Below are 16,413 nucleotides of genomic sequence, written 5' to 3'. Positions count from 1 at the left end.
CAGAGATTCCTCTCTTCACCTCTCATTTGTTCCCACAAAGTATGAGCTGAGGGTGTCAATAAACTATTCTTTCATACTTCAATTCTTTGTATTGAAAGCAACTGTACATTGGATGTGGTTTGGTCATTTTGTAGAAAGAATCTCTACACAAGTTGGTCTCTAATGTTCTGGAAATAATGTTAAATAATGAAAGAGAGGTGTCGAAGGACAGAACTGGTGGCTTCATTTGCTGCTTCAACGTTCAAACTAATCCAAATTCCGGTTCTTTTACTGCCCACTTGCTCCACGTAAAAGTCTTCGGAACAGATTTCAAACTCAATGATGACGGAATTTGTGATATTTAATTGCCCATTTGAGTATTACCTTTTTTGAAAAATATATAAACCACTAAAGTTTCAATTATTTATGATAAGAAAATAATAAAAAATGAAAATAAGGAAAAATGGTAGCTCCCTCCACGAAAAGACTTGGGAGTTGACATGCCTTAAAATTAGAATTAAAAAGGGGCCTGGTTGCAATATGCAAAAAAAAGGGGGGCTTCAACGCAAAGACACAGAAAGTTCAACACTCCGCTATATAATGGGTGGGACCGACAACTGATATGGCAGACACAACATTACGATCATCCACCGTTGGACGATCATCAGGCGGTCGATCGTACGATCAGAATTGATCTGTTGCACGTTAACATCGCGGTCCTCGTGAGTATCGAGTATCAACTCAGTCTCTGTTCTCATCCTCATCTTCGTCAAGAGAGCTTTCGTCTGTTTCTCGCACCGCTTTTTATTTCCTAAGAGGGTGTTTGGGAAGAGAGAAAGGGAGAGAAAATGGAGGTAAATAGAAGAGTTGGGGTGGCAGTAGATTTCTCTGCATGCAGCAAGAAAGCCCTGAAATGGGCCTTGGACAACGTTGTCCGCGACGGGGATCACCTTATCATCCTTAGCGTCCTCCCTGAAGGACACTACGAAGAGGGCGAGATGCAGCTCTGGGAAACCACCGGTTCTCGTACGTTCCTTTCCTTCTTTTCCTTACGCGCTTCGTTTTCTATTTCGGTTATGCTTTTAAGATCTACGCTTGCTGACTTTCAGATTGAAGCGGATTTTGATTTGTTTTGTTTTATTTTGCCTTCTGTTTTGGTTTTATTTTTGTTTTCGTTTGGTTTTGTCTTTTATTTTTTATTTTTACAGATGGAAAATTCTTTGAGTTTTGGTTAATCTAAAGTAGACATCTATCTGATTGTGCTAGGTTAAGCTTATCCCCAGTCACTTTACTGTTTGGATCCAAAGAAAGTTTTTTTTTCCCTCTTCTCTTTTCTGAAGTTCAGAAATGACGATTTGATTATAATGAATTAACATTTACAAAGAAGGATATGACAAGAACCTAAATGGATATTTGACAACTTTTTGATAGTGATTAAGTAGCCAAAGGTCATGTTCATACTTAGATCTCAATCTAGTAAGGTAGATTGTGTTTTTTCTGGCTGATAATGTGTTTGATCGATTTGGCAGCATTAATTCCTTTGAGTGAGTTTTCTGACCCGATTATATCGAAGAAGTATGGGGTGAAACCCGACGCAGAAACGCTGGACATTGTCAATTGTGTTGCCAGGCAGAAAGATGTAAATTTTCTTCTTAAGATCTATGCCTTTCAGAATTTTGTAAAGTTGTGTTTGGATCTCAGGGAAAATGAGGGAAAAGAAAGGATTTTCACCACTTTTCTTTTTCCTTGATCTTTCTTGGGTCTAAATGGATTGGGTAAAGAAAAAAAAAAGAGCTGAGATTCTGAACTAAAGTAAATCGTATGATCACGAGCAGATTGTGGTGGTGATGAAGGTATACTGGGGCGATGCTCGGGAGAAGATATGCGAAGCAATTGACAATATTCCTCTAAGTTGCCTTGTCATTGGAAACAGAGGGCTGGGCAAGATCAAGAGGTAGGATTTGATCACGATCATACCCACTTTCAATACTACTATTAAATTTCTGGCTTTGCAATGCTGATTACACCCTGCTTTCAACAGAATCAATACTGCTATTAGATTCCTGGATTTGCAATGCTGAATTGGTGTCGGGTTTTGCTTGTTGTTCATAGTCTTGGTTTTTCTTTTTTCAAGGGTTTATTTGGGGTCTCATTGACTTTGAGTCCGTGTGATTGCCAGCTTAAACCCAGTAAACCTCTCTTGAAAAACTTGGTTGGAAACTTCTCCACCATGTTTAACATCCGAAAATGGCACTTATCATGTGGGCAATTTTCTGGCTCAAGCCTTGGCTTGGAAACCAAGTAAACTCATAACTCATCAGCTAGAACTTCAGGGAAATCCCGGAAACTTATAGGTTATGTTTGGTTTAGGGAAAGAAAAAAGTGAAATGAGTTTGAAAACTTATATAAAAAGCATTTATTGAAGTGAAATTGAAACACAGCAAAAGCTGGAATGAATATCAACTTTCCTAACCGACTGTCTGCTGATGATTCTTTTCTTTGTACTCTTTGCAGGGCAATATTGGGCAGTGTTAGCAACTATGTGGTGAATAATGGTTCTTGTCCAGTTACAGTGGTGAAGAATGCGGAAGAAAGTGGAAAATGAAGGTTAGTGTCTTCAGAGTGAACCTTGGAAATAAGTGGCATGGTGTTTGATTGAATGAAGTGGATCTCCATGGATCCGGTAGAATGGGTGATTGTTAAATAAATCTTGTTGTTTGCAACTTTAATTAATGTTGAAGTGGGAATGCGTCATTCTATATGTGGGTTAGGTTTGTGTATGCTGAACCATCGCCCATGGTGGCGTTATATTCTCAGAGGGAATGAATATTTTTCCAGCTTTTGATGGCAGTCAAGATTGGCTTCGATCTGATATTGGGGAAGCCGTGCGCTTATCCAAAGAGAAAGAAAGTGCAAGTTGTGTTGCCTTGCATTTCCACCCCAACACTGCACATGACTTTTGTCTCTTATCATGTTTGGGGGCTGTTTGGAGTGATATGCTTTTAACTTAGAGGGCTGATTGGGAGTCATCGTCTTAGAAGTGCACTTATGCCCCGTCGCTGGTAGTTTTACTAGAAAACGAAACAAGTATATAAAAAATTAATTAGTATTTGAAAATAATTTTTCTTTTTGAGAAAAAGGTATTTTAAACTTTCTTAAATGTTCAAGTTGGTAAACGATTTTAAGAATTAGCATGTCACTCCTGTTTTTCCCAAAACCGAACTTCCAAATGATGTCTTAATCAAGGTCTGAGTGTGATCTTCTAGTGCACTTATCAACCTCTCTAATCTGGGTTATGATTTAGTTCCTTCGGAAACTAAAAAATTGAAATATAAAATAAAACACAAAAGCTATTTTTTATATTGAAATTTTTAATTTTTCAAAATGATTTATTAATGTTTTTCAAAACTATTGCCGTCAACTAATTCTACGATAGAATGGGGAATGACAAAGCATATCAGGAAATGATATTTATTATTAAATTAGCCAAATTTTACTACAATGAGATGCATCACAGTAAATAAATAGAAAAGGTTTAGGCCTGTTTTAATGGCAGTTTTTTATTTTTTAAAATAAAAAAACTGAAAAACAAGTTTGGTATTTAGAAACTATTTTATGTTTTTTTTTCTATTTTTTATTATCAGAAAATAGAAAATATGGTGTTTATAGATAATTTTTTAAATTGTTTTCGGTTGTATTTTTAGAGTGATTTTAAAGAATAATTATACAAGTATATATAATTATTAAAAATAATGTTATGAATATAAAAAAAAATTTAAACATATTCAAAAGTATTAAAGACAAGTTAAAAACAATTTTAGATTCCTAAATAAACTTTTATTTAATAAAAAATTATGGAATAGTTTTCAAAAATTGTTCTTAAAAACTATTTTTTTTAGAATTGTTTTAAAAAACAATTATCAAGTAAAGTCTTAACCTCTAGAATGCTCAAGTGCTAACATAGATGATAGATTACATATCATCCAATTAAGTTTTCTAAACTCATTATGCTTCAATAAGAGAATACAAATGATTAAACTTAAACTAATATCGGCTTGATCTAGGTGAGATTGTTCTTATATACAAGTTTGTATTCATCTTGAATAGTCTTTCAATTTTTAATAACTTTTGAATTAAAAATAGCATTTGAAGGATTTGTTCAAGAATGGAAATGAGCTTTTAGAGTAAATCTAACACATTTTACAGTGTTTTTTTTTATAAAGTGTTATAAAAAACAATTAAGAATATGTAGAACACTTTTATATTATATATAATAGTTTATCATATATTTATGAAGAGGATATCGAAAAAATGTTTTTCATATGCATTTGAATTTCTATATTGAATTGTATTTTTAAAATAATTAAGAAATATTTTTGAAAAAATAGTAAAAACTAAGAACATGTTTGAGACCGTTTTTCTATTTTTTTTAAACTTAGAAACCATGTTTGACAAATTGTTGGTTCAAATCAATTTTTAAAGAATTTATTTTGAAAATCATATTATTTTTAAGAATAAATTTGAGTGTTTTCAATGTTTTTTCACAAGATATAGAAATAATTAAAATATGAAGAATACTTTTAGAACTTTTATGACTCATAAAATAGGTTAAGAAAATTATTTTTTTATATTTAATTTTTGCAAACATCCTCTCTCTCTCTCTCTCTTGTTCAAAACTTAATATTTTACCCTCTAATATTTGTTAAGTAAATAAGCAACGTTAAAATGTAAAGAAAAACGTCTATTGTCCAAGTTTGAAACTATTGCATTTCCTAATTGTATATGAAAATCCCAAAAAATAATTGTAGGAACATCTCTCTTAAATAAAAAATCAAAACTAATAGTTACTATATTTTGAAAAATATATGAAAAATTCCATGGTAAAATGACTATTTTAAAATTGATTTTACTTAAGATCAAACTAATATTTGAATTAGAGTACCAAAAATATCAATTTTTTATAATTTTATGGATGGTTTGTTAATGTAAAGAGAGGAAGAGTATTGATTTTTAATAAGTTTGGGAATAAAATGTGGAATTTTAAATTTAAAAAAAAAAAAAATAGAACGTGTGTTATTTGTTTTTATGTATTTATTTATAAATAGAAGTGCGAGTCAGTTAACAGCATTTTGACCGATTTAAAATGTCGTTTACCGAGTCCAAGATGATGGAAAAGTTGAAACGGAGGAGAAAACCAGACCATTATCACACTCCGCGAACAAATGCAAGAAAAGTGGAAGAAACAACGGCTATTAATCCTCGCGCCTCCCCCTCTTTCCTTGGATGACTCCCAAACACTCCCTCTTGTAACTCCTTTCATCACCTTCCCCATAATATATCTCTGTAATTCCCTCGATTTTTTTCTTCTCTCTTCTACTCCTTAATTAATTAACCAACACAAAATAAAATAATGGAGCTTAAGATCAATCAATCACTCCTCATCTTCTCATTTTTTTCTCTCATCTTCTTGCTCAACCATGCGGAATCCGTCTGCGTTCCTCGCCATGCCTCAAAACAGGCGGATTCTCCAGACCAAGTTCCAGAGGTCTCTCCACAGCCGCAGCCGGTGCCGTCTTCGCCGCCGCCCAAGTCATCGTCATCTCCCCCACCCAAGTCTTCGTCGCCGTCATCGTCATCATCATCGTCATCGTCATTGTCGTCGTCGTCACAGCCACCACCACCGTCAGATCCCCCCTCCGATTCTCCGGACGGGACGATGTTGTTCGACACTGGTTTGATGGGGAGAGGACCCGGATTCGTCTCCAACACATTCAAACCCTTTCTGGACAGCAAGACGGACCATTCGGTAGGAGCCCTCAACCACATATGCAAGAAGACCGATTACTCCGATCTCTGCCTCTCCTCGCTAGCTCCTTTATTCGATGGACACAGCGACCCCGTTTCCATGCTTTATGTTGCGATAAAGGCTTGCACCCAACACGCCCAGTTGTCGCTGAACACGGCCCAGAAGATTGCGGAAGCGCCCTCCACTAACCCCACCACGGCCTCTAACCTCAGCGACTGCCAGGATAGTTACAGTGACGCTTTGGATAATCTGCAAGCAGCAAATGATGCCCTGGGCATTCGTGACTTTGGGGCAGTTAATAGCATGCTGAGCGCAGTGGTGACTGATGCTTCGGATTGCCAGGATCTCTTTCCGGGAAAGAGTTCTCCGATGCTCCACTACGAAGTCAAGCTTCGACAGATGGCTAGCAATTGCCTGGCCATTGCTTCATTGGCCACTTGATTGGAGATTTTACATGGGTTCTTCCTGCCATTTCAGAGTCTCTATGTATCTATTTCTTGATCGTTTTGCTTTCTGGGTTTTGATTTTGGTCTGTTTGAGGTTTGGGATCTGGGCTTCTAGCCTGTTATATTGTATCATATTTATAAATTCTCGCAAGTCTTTTTTACTTTTTTTGGGGGGGGGGGGGGGGTTCTGCTTGCTGTGTATGAAAACGTCACGTCTTCGCTTTGCATTAGGAGAATGAGAGATTACTAGGAATAAGAGGGCTTTGTATCATAATTCCGAATGAAAAAAGGGAAATTCTTCTCTGTCCAAAATAGTGGATAATGTCCGGTATTCAAAACAATTATTATTTAAACACTAAGTTGAAACTACGAAAAGAAAAAAAAAAAGTTTTAAACTTAATAAATTATTTTTATATATTTTCTCAAACTCATTCTACTTATTCACCTCTATTATCCAAAGATTAAATAATTTTAAAAATATAAATTTTTGATAAATCTTAATTATATTATATTTTATTTTATATTTTTCATGGTAAAATTAAATATAAGAAAACCATTTTTTAAATTTTTTTTTCCTTAGTAAATCATACATGACTAAAATATTTCAGATCATGTCATTGAGTGGGAAAAAATCTAAGAGATAACTCTTTGATTACGGTGATACTTAATAGGAATAGGATTTATTTACCTTCATTTTTTTTTGGTATGATACAAATTCTTAAAAAATAATTAAAGGTAATTGCAAATATTTAGATTTATAATTACCTTTTTAAAACATTTTTTTTTTAATTAATGGTGATTATTATAGAAGGTGAACCGCTTTGGCACTTACTCTGAGTGGTAGACCAATGAAGGGCTTAAGCTATTTTCTACTCAAAAGATATTATTTCCTTTGATGGTATTAAATTATCTGAACGTACATTTAAGTGATTTGTAAAATAACTTAAAATCAAGCTAAATATTATATTCTTAATGTTATGTTTGGTTTTAAGAAAGTTTGAGAAAATAAAAAATAAAAAAGAAAGATAAAAAAAACTCCTATTTAGTTCATCTATGAAAAACTTGAGGAAAAAGATTAAATTATTGGTTGCACGGAGGAAATCCTATCAATTTTCATTTTCATTTTCTTAGGCTTTGGTCATTGAAAAGTATCGAAGGAAAAAAAAAGAGGTTAGGTTATATTTGGCTCCCACCAAATTTGAGGAAAAATATGAAAAAAAAAAAGAAAGAAAAAAGTTAAAAGGTAATAAAAAGTAAAAAGTAAAAATAAAAAATTATATTTAAAGATAATAAATTATTTTTTATGTTACTTTAAACTTATTTTACTTATTAACTCTTTTATGTAATGATCAATGATTTTAAAATATATGAGTTTTTAATTAATTTTAATTATATTTTTATTTTTTATCATAATTTTCGTAGTAAACCAAATATAAGTAAAATGAAGCATTGAGGAAAATGTTGTTTTTTCATGTTCAATTTATCGTATAAAAAGTACTAAAGAAAATAAAATATAATTTTAATTAATAAAAAATTATGGATTTTCAAACTGTTAAAACTTTATATAAAAGAGCTAGTAAGTAAAATGAATTTAAAAAAACCAAAGAAAAATAATTTATTAAGTTTAAATTCATTTTTAATTTATTTCTTGTAATTTTTTTCTATTTTTTTCTCACACTTTTCATGACATCCAAATATGAAAAAATATTTATTTAAAAAAAATATTATTTTAGTTAGTACTTTTCAAAACTCAAACTTATCCTAATGACTCAAAATCATAAGAACTATAAATTACTTGATCATTCAAACCCTTTTTGATGGTTTTGGAGACTTGAAGCTGAAAATACATTAAAGTATTTAATAGCATTTATGGAGATGAAACTCATTGCATTCAACCGCTAAATTATTTTTCTTTCCTTGTTGAAAGAGTTTGCATTTCTCTCAATATCTTATTTTTGCTGATTTGCTAATAATCATCTTCTTCTCAATTTGCTTTAAATTATTATTATTATTATTATTATTATTATTATTATTTTGGAAAATTAGCAACATCGAGTTCAATCCCTCTGTTGAATGCATATAACTTGTTTTCTTGATTAATTTAATTAAAATTTGTCTATGTATATATAAAAATAATTAAAATATTTATTTGAATAAAGAATAAATGATTTAAGCATCACTTTTATAATAATTTTTTACCACTCTTTTAAATAATAAAATAAAATATATTATATAGCACTATCTTGACTACAAACTCACTTATAATATGTTTAGTAGTGATTTTAAAAAATATTTTTAATATTTTTAATATTTGAAAAATAAAAAATTTCAAGTATTACAAATGTTATAATCACTTCTTAAATAATTGTCAAAGACACTCTTAGAATCCATTTGGTAGTGATTTTATGAAACATTTTTAATACTTTTAATATATAATTTTTTTATTATTTAAGTATTATAAATGTTAGAAACGCTTTTTAAAATTACTTCTAAACGCATTCTTAGAATTTGTTTGACACTAATTATAGAAAATATTTTTAACCTTAAAAAATAAGTATTTGACAAATTTTAAGAAACACTTTTAAAAATAAAAAAAAATCACTTTTATTGTTGAAAATTTATTTATAATGCTTTTGAAGAAACATGTTAATGTGTCTAATTCTAAAGAGTGTTACTAACTTTTTTAACACTTCAAAATTTTTACCTAAATATTATAAATGTTGAAAATACTTTTAAATCATGATCACAAAATACCCTTAATTTACCAAAAACTGAACATATTTTATTACACGAATCATACAACTCGTTTTTCTTTCATTTTTTTAAATAATAATAATAATAATATAATGACCAAAACTATTTACTTGTACATTAAGTTTAATATAATTTATTTTATAAACTTAGGAGCAAGTTTAAAAATATTTTTAGCATCACTTTTTATTGAAACACTAAGCTAAAAATAAAAAATAAAAAAATTGTAACCTTGGTCAAGGTTTAATACAATACAATCAAAATTAAAAATTAAAAATTAAACATTTTCAAAACATATGAAAAATATTGCTCTTGAAAAAATCAATGTCATCTCTGAAGTTTTGTTTTATTTTGAAAAATAATCCAAAAATTTTCAGTGTTGCACTAAAAAATTTAAAGTTATTCATCCTTTCCAACAATATTCCATATTTTTATTTTAAAAATTAATTCTCAAACCCCAGTTTAAATTACAAAAGGAAAACAAATGAATCCTCCAACCCCATTCCATTTTTTTTTTGTTTGTTTGTCTTGATGGAAATCACTGTACTGTTGTGGCCTATAAGAATTCACATCTCAACACCCTCAATGAAATTAACGATTATAATTGAAAGTAGAGAACTAAGAAAGAGGCATGGGTACGTGACGCATGTCAATATCTTGGTATGTTGACCTGCAAGTATATTAGATATAGGAAAATTCTAGAAATATACCCCTGCAACATAAAAGTGGGTTTCTCTCTCAGAGTCACTCTTACAGGGAAGAATAATAAATAAGAAGGAAAAAAGAAAAGAAAAGAAAAAAAAAAAAACTAATACAAAAGGGATAAATGGAGATGGGTATTGAGAAAATGAGAAATGACCTTTACCATTATCAAAACCAGGCACATAGTGCCCAAACTCAGCCTCAAACTCTAACCCTAGCTTCCATGCTACACACCCAGCTTCAAACCCCTTTTCTCTTTCACCCCAATATTGCTTCTAGAAACTTCTTTTTGCGGCGGCGTAGGGTTCTGGACCTGTTGGGCAAGGTAATGCTCGTCTCCTTATCTCTGTTTTTTCTTTTCTCTGTTATGGGTATGATAATTTTGGTGAAGTTTTGAAATGTGGTGGGTCTCCTGGTTTTTGTGGGTTTTGCTCTTTTGTTTGTTTGGTTATTTTATTTTATTTTTTGAGTTTCAGTTGGTTTTGCATGTTGGGGTTTGTGACTTTTTTGTGTTTCTGTAAGCTAGTTGATGGCTCTCGATTTAATCCTATTTCTGCTTTCATTAATTTCCCTTGTTTGGATTGATGAATGATGAGTGGTGTTTTACCTTTTTAAATTATTAGTTTATTTATTTGTTATTTTGTTGATGTAATGTGTTGTCATTTGTGGTTTGAGGTTGGCAATTTAGTTCTAGTTTTGTGCTTTGCATTAACTTCTATCACGCTGAAAGCCCTGCCAAGTTGAGCCTAGTTGCTGGAAATGGAGTGTTCAAACAAAACTAGTTCTTAAGCATAGCAATGTGGAAGTGGATGGTTCATGGTTCGCCTGCTTCACTGGTTCGACCCAGTTGGGTGATGGTCCAAGCTTGACCTCAATGCTAAAATTTTAGACTTAAAACAAGAATCCTTTTGCACGGAGATTTTGTTGTGAACTCAAAAATATGTCAGATTTCTTAAAACAAGAATGGGTCAAGTGGACTGGCAGTTGATCAGATGAAATATGGTTATGTTTGCAAGAAAATGGTTGTCGGGGCTATAAAACTTTTTTTTTCTCGATAAGTATTTTTCAGGGCTATAAAACTTATTACCTAATTGAAGGTTCGTGCAATCCATCTGGGCATTCCTGTTTTTAAGGCATTGGGTTTTTGCAACCTGAAATTGGGAAAAAAGTAAACAAATCTATTTACATAATAACAAAACTTGCAATTTATATGGTTCATCCATTTCGAGGTTACATCACCGTTGAATAACCAGTTTTCCTGAAAGCTTAAGCTTGTAGGATTTGGGCCACAATGTATATCATGCATTCTTGCACCCTTCCTCACATGCACTCTCTATTTTTTATAAACATATGATCGTGAAGTTTGAACACATGACCTCCCATCAGATAAGACTTTGATATCATGTTGAACAAGTAATTTTTCTAAAAGCTTAAACTTTTTAAGATTTGGGTCCACAATTTGTATTGTGCACTCTAACAATCACCATGAAAAAAAATAGCCTAATTAGTGGGGAGATACGAGCAGAACACAAGAACTTACCTCCCTGAGTGCCAAGAAATCCATCTCCAATTGTAGAATCGTCTACCATTGCTCCATTGGCAACCTTACCTTCAACATGTCCCTTGTGCACTTGCAGCACCATGATAAAATCATCCAACCCATAATAAGTTTTTGGAGTTTACACCAAAAGTTAGAGCAGAACCAAGGAAACAAGAGGGAAATGACTCTTTATGAAACATACTCCTTTTTCCTATCCTATCTCTATAAAGCTTTTTCCTCTCTTTTAGAAATAGCTTTTATAGCCAGTGTTTGGATTTTCCTCAAAAGTGTCCCCCCAAAAGTAGAAATTTCTATTTTCTGGGGAAACAAGCACGGTTTGGTGATTTGCCTATCACTAAAGTTAACAATATCTTTGTATGGTTGGTGCACTTGGTTTTATTTCAATTTAATTTATTTTATTATTGCATTTTGGATGGGGAGGGGGTCTGTTTATTACTCTTTAACTTATTCTCCTAATAGTTACATTTCTCGAATTCAACTTATATATTTTTTCGTTACTATCAGTTTGATTGCCTGAAAAATTGAAGAAATGAAGTTTTGTACATTTTTGTTCATATGCTTACAAATGATGAGCTGGTTAAACCCACTAATTGTGTAATATTTTTAGGCTCCTTTGAGTGGGTTTTTGTTTTCTTTGGTCCCAAATTATGAAAAATCCAAGATTAAAAAAATTTAATTCCTTTGCTTTTCTAGTTTTGCCCAGTGGATCACCAAAACATAACTGTTTGATGTAAGCATAAAATTACATCCCATGGAGCATTTTTGTGAATTTCAGGTCATTTTACTGGGTTGCTTTCACAGTTGTTTACACAATTTATGGTGCTATGGGATTAATAATGGCCCGGTTTACACATGGGGACTGATGGTTATAAATTATTGCTGGTTCCATTGCTTCTTTGTGTAACGTTACAGGTCTGCTGCAGTTATGGGGTTTATTGAGTGTGATCCCCTCAATTTCTGATTCTTGAGAAGCATCGGTGCTCCAAACCTGCTGTTAGATTTTGTATAGCAATGGAATGTTTTGGAGGCTCTGGGTTCACTGTTGCAGGCTGCACTATAAGGAGGAAGAGGAGCAGCATATCTCGACGGCCACGCCCTGAGTCACAAACATTTCCAGAGAGCAGTAATCTTTTCCCATTGTCCTTGACACCACCTTTAAACAGGAGTGAAGGTGAAACTGCCCCTAAAAGGAGCAGGAAGGACAACGGAGGATTTGGAGATATCAATTCATTTGACAGAAATGATCATTTGAAAAATGGGTCAGATTTTAAAGTGGGTAATGATGGTGCCCATTTAGGCCGAGGAAGGAATGGTGATAATTGGAATTCAAGGGAGTCAACTGTTGTTTCTGATGGAATAGGAAGCGAGAACAAGCTGAAAAAGGTAAAGCTCAAGCTTGGTGGTGTTACTCGAACAATTCACACCAATGCTGCATCAGAGTTTGCCTTCAGTGATGGCTCTTTTGCCACAAAAACCTCACGTTCTTCAGATGCTCGCCAGCCCCATCTGAAGCTGAGTTTTCAGGTACTTTTTGTAGATGATTATGTGGATGGAATGGTTCTAGTTCTATAAAGCTTGTAAAAAAAAATATAATGGTCATGCAACCAATCTAATTTCTAACATATACACTTTTGAGCTCTCAACTATGGTAAGGAAACTCTTTTAAATACTCTTAATTAACTCGCTTGCCTTGGCTTCTTGGAAGAGTGGGCCTGCTGCAGCTTCTAGTGAAGTGCTTATTTGATTTTATTTGAATTTTTTATATATTTTATTATCTATTTATTTATTTATTTTTATTTTTTGAGAAAAGCTATGCAGAGAAGAGGTTACCATCCAAAAAGGAAAAACATTTTTAAGCTCCAAAACCTTGTCTCCCTATCTCCTGTGCTAAAGCATCTTAACTCTACCTTCACTTTTTTTTTTTTTTGCCTAGAAGTGGTCAAACACACTGGAAAGCACTTTGGCAGCAGGAAGGATTCTGGGCTGCCAAAAATATGTGCTATACAGGGCTGGTCTCAATGCATTTTTTTTAAACTTAATTTTTTCCCTATATAATAAATGAGTCCTTCCGTCCATTTGCATGGGAAAGATGGTACAATACTAATGTTTTTTATATAATAACCTTTATTGTGCTGTGATTGTCATCACATAATAAATTCTTCAAGTATGCTGAAGCTTCTGTATAAATATGAATGATGCAGGATAACATTGATAGCAGCCAATCCAGTGCTCTAGATAAGGGGAAAGGCTTGCAAGGGGTCCCTTGGAAGGATTTCTCCAGAAGTGTTTCTGTGAATGGAACACACAAATCTGAGCCAGTTCGTAAGAGTAAGCGGGTTCCTAAGAGACGCATGTTGGACGTGGGATTTAATGATGATGATGAAGATGAGGAAATCCGATACCTTGGTAAGCTCAATGCCTCCAAGGTTGCTGGAGATCATCAAGGGGAAGATAAAGATGACATTGGTGCTTATAATTCGCCAAGGTTGGGTAAAGATGGTAAAAAGAAGTCTAGATCAGGGAAAGTATATGAAGATAGAGACTACATGGAAGATGAAGAACTAACATCAGACGATGAACCTGAAGCTAAAAGGAAAAGGCCAAGAAAGGAATCTCTTGACTCACTTGTAGAAGGAAGAAAGGAGATGACTTTCACAACACGTAGACAAGCCCTTCTATTTGGAAAAGATACGTTTTCAGGATCTGATGCAGGACTTGTTGAGCTACCAAATGGTTTGCCTCCTGCCTCATCCAAAAGTAAGTTTTTTTTCCTTTTTTTTTTTGTTTCATATTCATTTTGGAGATTACCATTTTGATAACTTGTGCATATGCATGTGTGCCTGTATCTAGCTATACATTTTTATAAATTGTTGATTGCTTGATAATAGAGCAAAAGGAGAAACTCTCTGAAGTGGAGCAGCAACTGAAGAAAGCAGAGGCTGCTCAGAGACGTAGGATACAGTCAGAAAAGGCAGCTAGGGAGGCTGAGGTATGCCACTATTTCATCTTTTATTTTCATTAGTTTTCTTGGTGACATTTAGATTATGTTTGGTTCTTGGAAAATACAAAGGAAAGAAAATAAAGAAAAAAAGTAACAGGAAAGAAAAAATTTAAAAAAAATAAAAATCAGTAAGTTATTTTTATATGATATTTCAAACTCATTTCATTTATTTTAAATCTTTTGTATAAAGATTTAAAAATATATAAGTTTTTAACTAATTTTAATTATGTTCTATTTTCTTTACTATTTTCCATAGTAAAACCAGACCAGGGAAAATAATTTTGTTGCCATTTTTTTCTTTCTCTAGTACTTTCTAAGAACCAAAAATAGCTTTTGGGAAAACAATCTTATATTTCTCTATTTTGTAGGCTGGGGCAATCAGAAAAATACTTGGTCAAGATTCTGCTAGAAAGAAAAGGGAAGAGAAGAAGAAGCTGCGAGATGAATTAGCACAGGTGTTCCAGAGAAGTGATTATTGTCGTGGATATATCCCATGCTTCTAACTTTTAAGCATCATTCTGATTTTGTTTTATTTTTTTCTATTTTTGTTTTCCTTTTTTTTTTTTATGTGCAGGGGAGAGCTGCCAACGCTGTGGCACTCGCATCCAACACTATCAGATGGACCATGGGTCCCACTGGAACAACCGTTACATTTTCTGAAGATATTGGTCTCCCAAATATATTCAACCATGTCCCCTCCAGGTATGAATCCATATGTTTTTCTTGCCATTCAAATACACCATTTGAATTCTCTGCAATTTATCATACATGTATAAGTCTTGATGAATTCTTTGCAATTTATTGTGTGAATTATCAGTTATCCACCACCACGTGAAAAATGTGTGGGTCCAAATTGTACAAATGCATACAAGTATCGGGATTCCAAGTCAAATCTTCCACTCTGCAGCTTACGCTGTTACAAGGCTATACATGAACAGGTGTGGCCTTTACTTGCCTGCTAATGTGCCTCCAAAGCTAATCTGCAGATTGTTGTCAATACATCATGTAACTTGAGAATGCCAGAAAGACCTCTTAATTTGTTCCCAAGATGGTATTCATCATTTGAAAATCGAAAAGATATTCAGGCTATTGAAAGTCGAAAAGGTATTCCTGCATTCTCTTTATTGATGATTCCAAATAGAATCTTTATTGCTGTAGGTGATGCTTTCTGTGAAGTGATTAGCCTAGTCTCCCTCAAAGAGGTTTGAAAACGCCCTTTTTTTCCTAGCCATGAGTTGGACAATGGCTTCGTCTTTGTTATGAATCATTGTTATATTGCCCAGACAAACGCGGTTCCATGCCATATTATCCACCCACATTAGTCCCTAGCCAAACAAAATAAAACCTCTTTCAAACCCTACAAGAAGTAGAATGTGAAAACAAAACTTATGGGCCTATTTGGTTGCTGTTTGTGAAAACGGTTTTCTGTTTTCTAGAAGAGAAAATTGTTTTTTTTTTTAACTTTGAAAATGCATTTGGAATACTTTTGACCGAAAATAGTTTTTATAAGAATCTGTTTTGAAAATTTAGGATATTTTTGGTTGTTTTTGTTGATGATGTCAAGTCATTAGATTGGTTTGAGTAGAAAACATGATTAGGTCCAATGACACTCTTGGAGGTTCCTGGTTGACGAGCCCTCCGCAGTCATGATATCAGATTGAGCATGCGGTCCAGGGAAGGACCTCTAGAAAAGTATTTTGGGAAGAAGAGCATGAGGTCCAGGGAAGGACCTCTAGAAAAGTATTTTGGGAAGAAGACGTCAAAAAGCTTGCCAAACTTGTTGACAAGCCAGAATTGGCCTCCCCTCATTCTAGACTACCAGAATTGGCCTCCCCTCCTTCTAAACTATGTATTTCTTTGACTAGAAACTTGGATGGATTATTCAACCCTGATGAGCTCAGTTCAAGAATATAGATGGAATCCGTCCAAGGATCGGAGGAATGAATGGTGAAGCTTGGAACAGAAAGTCACTTTTTTTTTCAAGATTTTTCTAAATACAATGGGCTTTATGGGTGGCTTATCTGGGGTTTTTTCTTGCATCATTATTAGAGGAGAGGATTGGACTTTGATAACCAAGAACAATAATTAATACATTAATGAATTGACTTAAGAATGTGGTTTTAGACTAAGATGGAATTTGCAGCAGATCAACGTGCTATATCCTCAC

The 16,413-nt window shown here is 33.3% G+C and overlaps 3 protein-coding genes across 3 annotated transcripts; all 3 read left to right on the top strand.

Moving 5' to 3' along the window:
- The first annotated feature begins 519 nt into the window (after positions 1 to 519).
- Positions 520 to 2,834, top strand: LOC100255026 (universal stress protein PHOS32). Its single transcript, XM_002277617.3, has 4 exons — positions 520 to 1,005; positions 1,509 to 1,618; positions 1,815 to 1,933; positions 2,494 to 2,834. The coding sequence occupies exons 1-4, from the start codon at positions 828 to 830 to the stop codon at positions 2,582 to 2,584; spliced, it is 498 nt and encodes a 165-aa protein (XP_002277653.1). The 5' UTR covers positions 520 to 827; the 3' UTR covers positions 2,585 to 2,834.
- A 2,555-nt stretch (positions 2,835 to 5,389) lies between these two features.
- On the top strand, positions 5,390 to 6,226 carry LOC104879208 (pectinesterase inhibitor 10-like). The gene has a single exon (XM_010651220.3). The coding sequence runs from the start codon at positions 5,390 to 5,392 to the stop codon at positions 6,224 to 6,226; it is 837 nt and encodes a 278-aa protein (XP_010649522.1).
- A 3,443-nt stretch (positions 6,227 to 9,669) lies between these two features.
- LOC100261960 (uncharacterized) lies at positions 9,670 to 15,403 on the top strand. Its single transcript, XM_002272353.4, has 7 exons — positions 9,670 to 10,009; positions 12,158 to 12,769; positions 13,447 to 14,002; positions 14,134 to 14,234; positions 14,615 to 14,701; positions 14,821 to 14,948; positions 15,064 to 15,403. The coding sequence occupies exons 2-7, from the start codon at positions 12,257 to 12,259 to the stop codon at positions 15,206 to 15,208; spliced, it is 1,530 nt and encodes a 509-aa protein (XP_002272389.1). The 5' UTR covers positions 9,670 to 10,009; positions 12,158 to 12,256; the 3' UTR covers positions 15,209 to 15,403.
- The last annotated feature ends 1,010 nt before the right edge of the window (positions 15,404 to 16,413 follow it).

This window comes from Vitis vinifera, chromosome 5, assembly GCF_030704535.1.
Source record: "Vitis vinifera cultivar Pinot Noir 40024 chromosome 5, ASM3070453v1".
Classification (NCBI taxonomy): domain Eukaryota; kingdom Viridiplantae; phylum Streptophyta; class Magnoliopsida; order Vitales; family Vitaceae; genus Vitis; species Vitis vinifera.
This window is presented reverse-complemented; position numbering and strand designations above follow the sequence as displayed.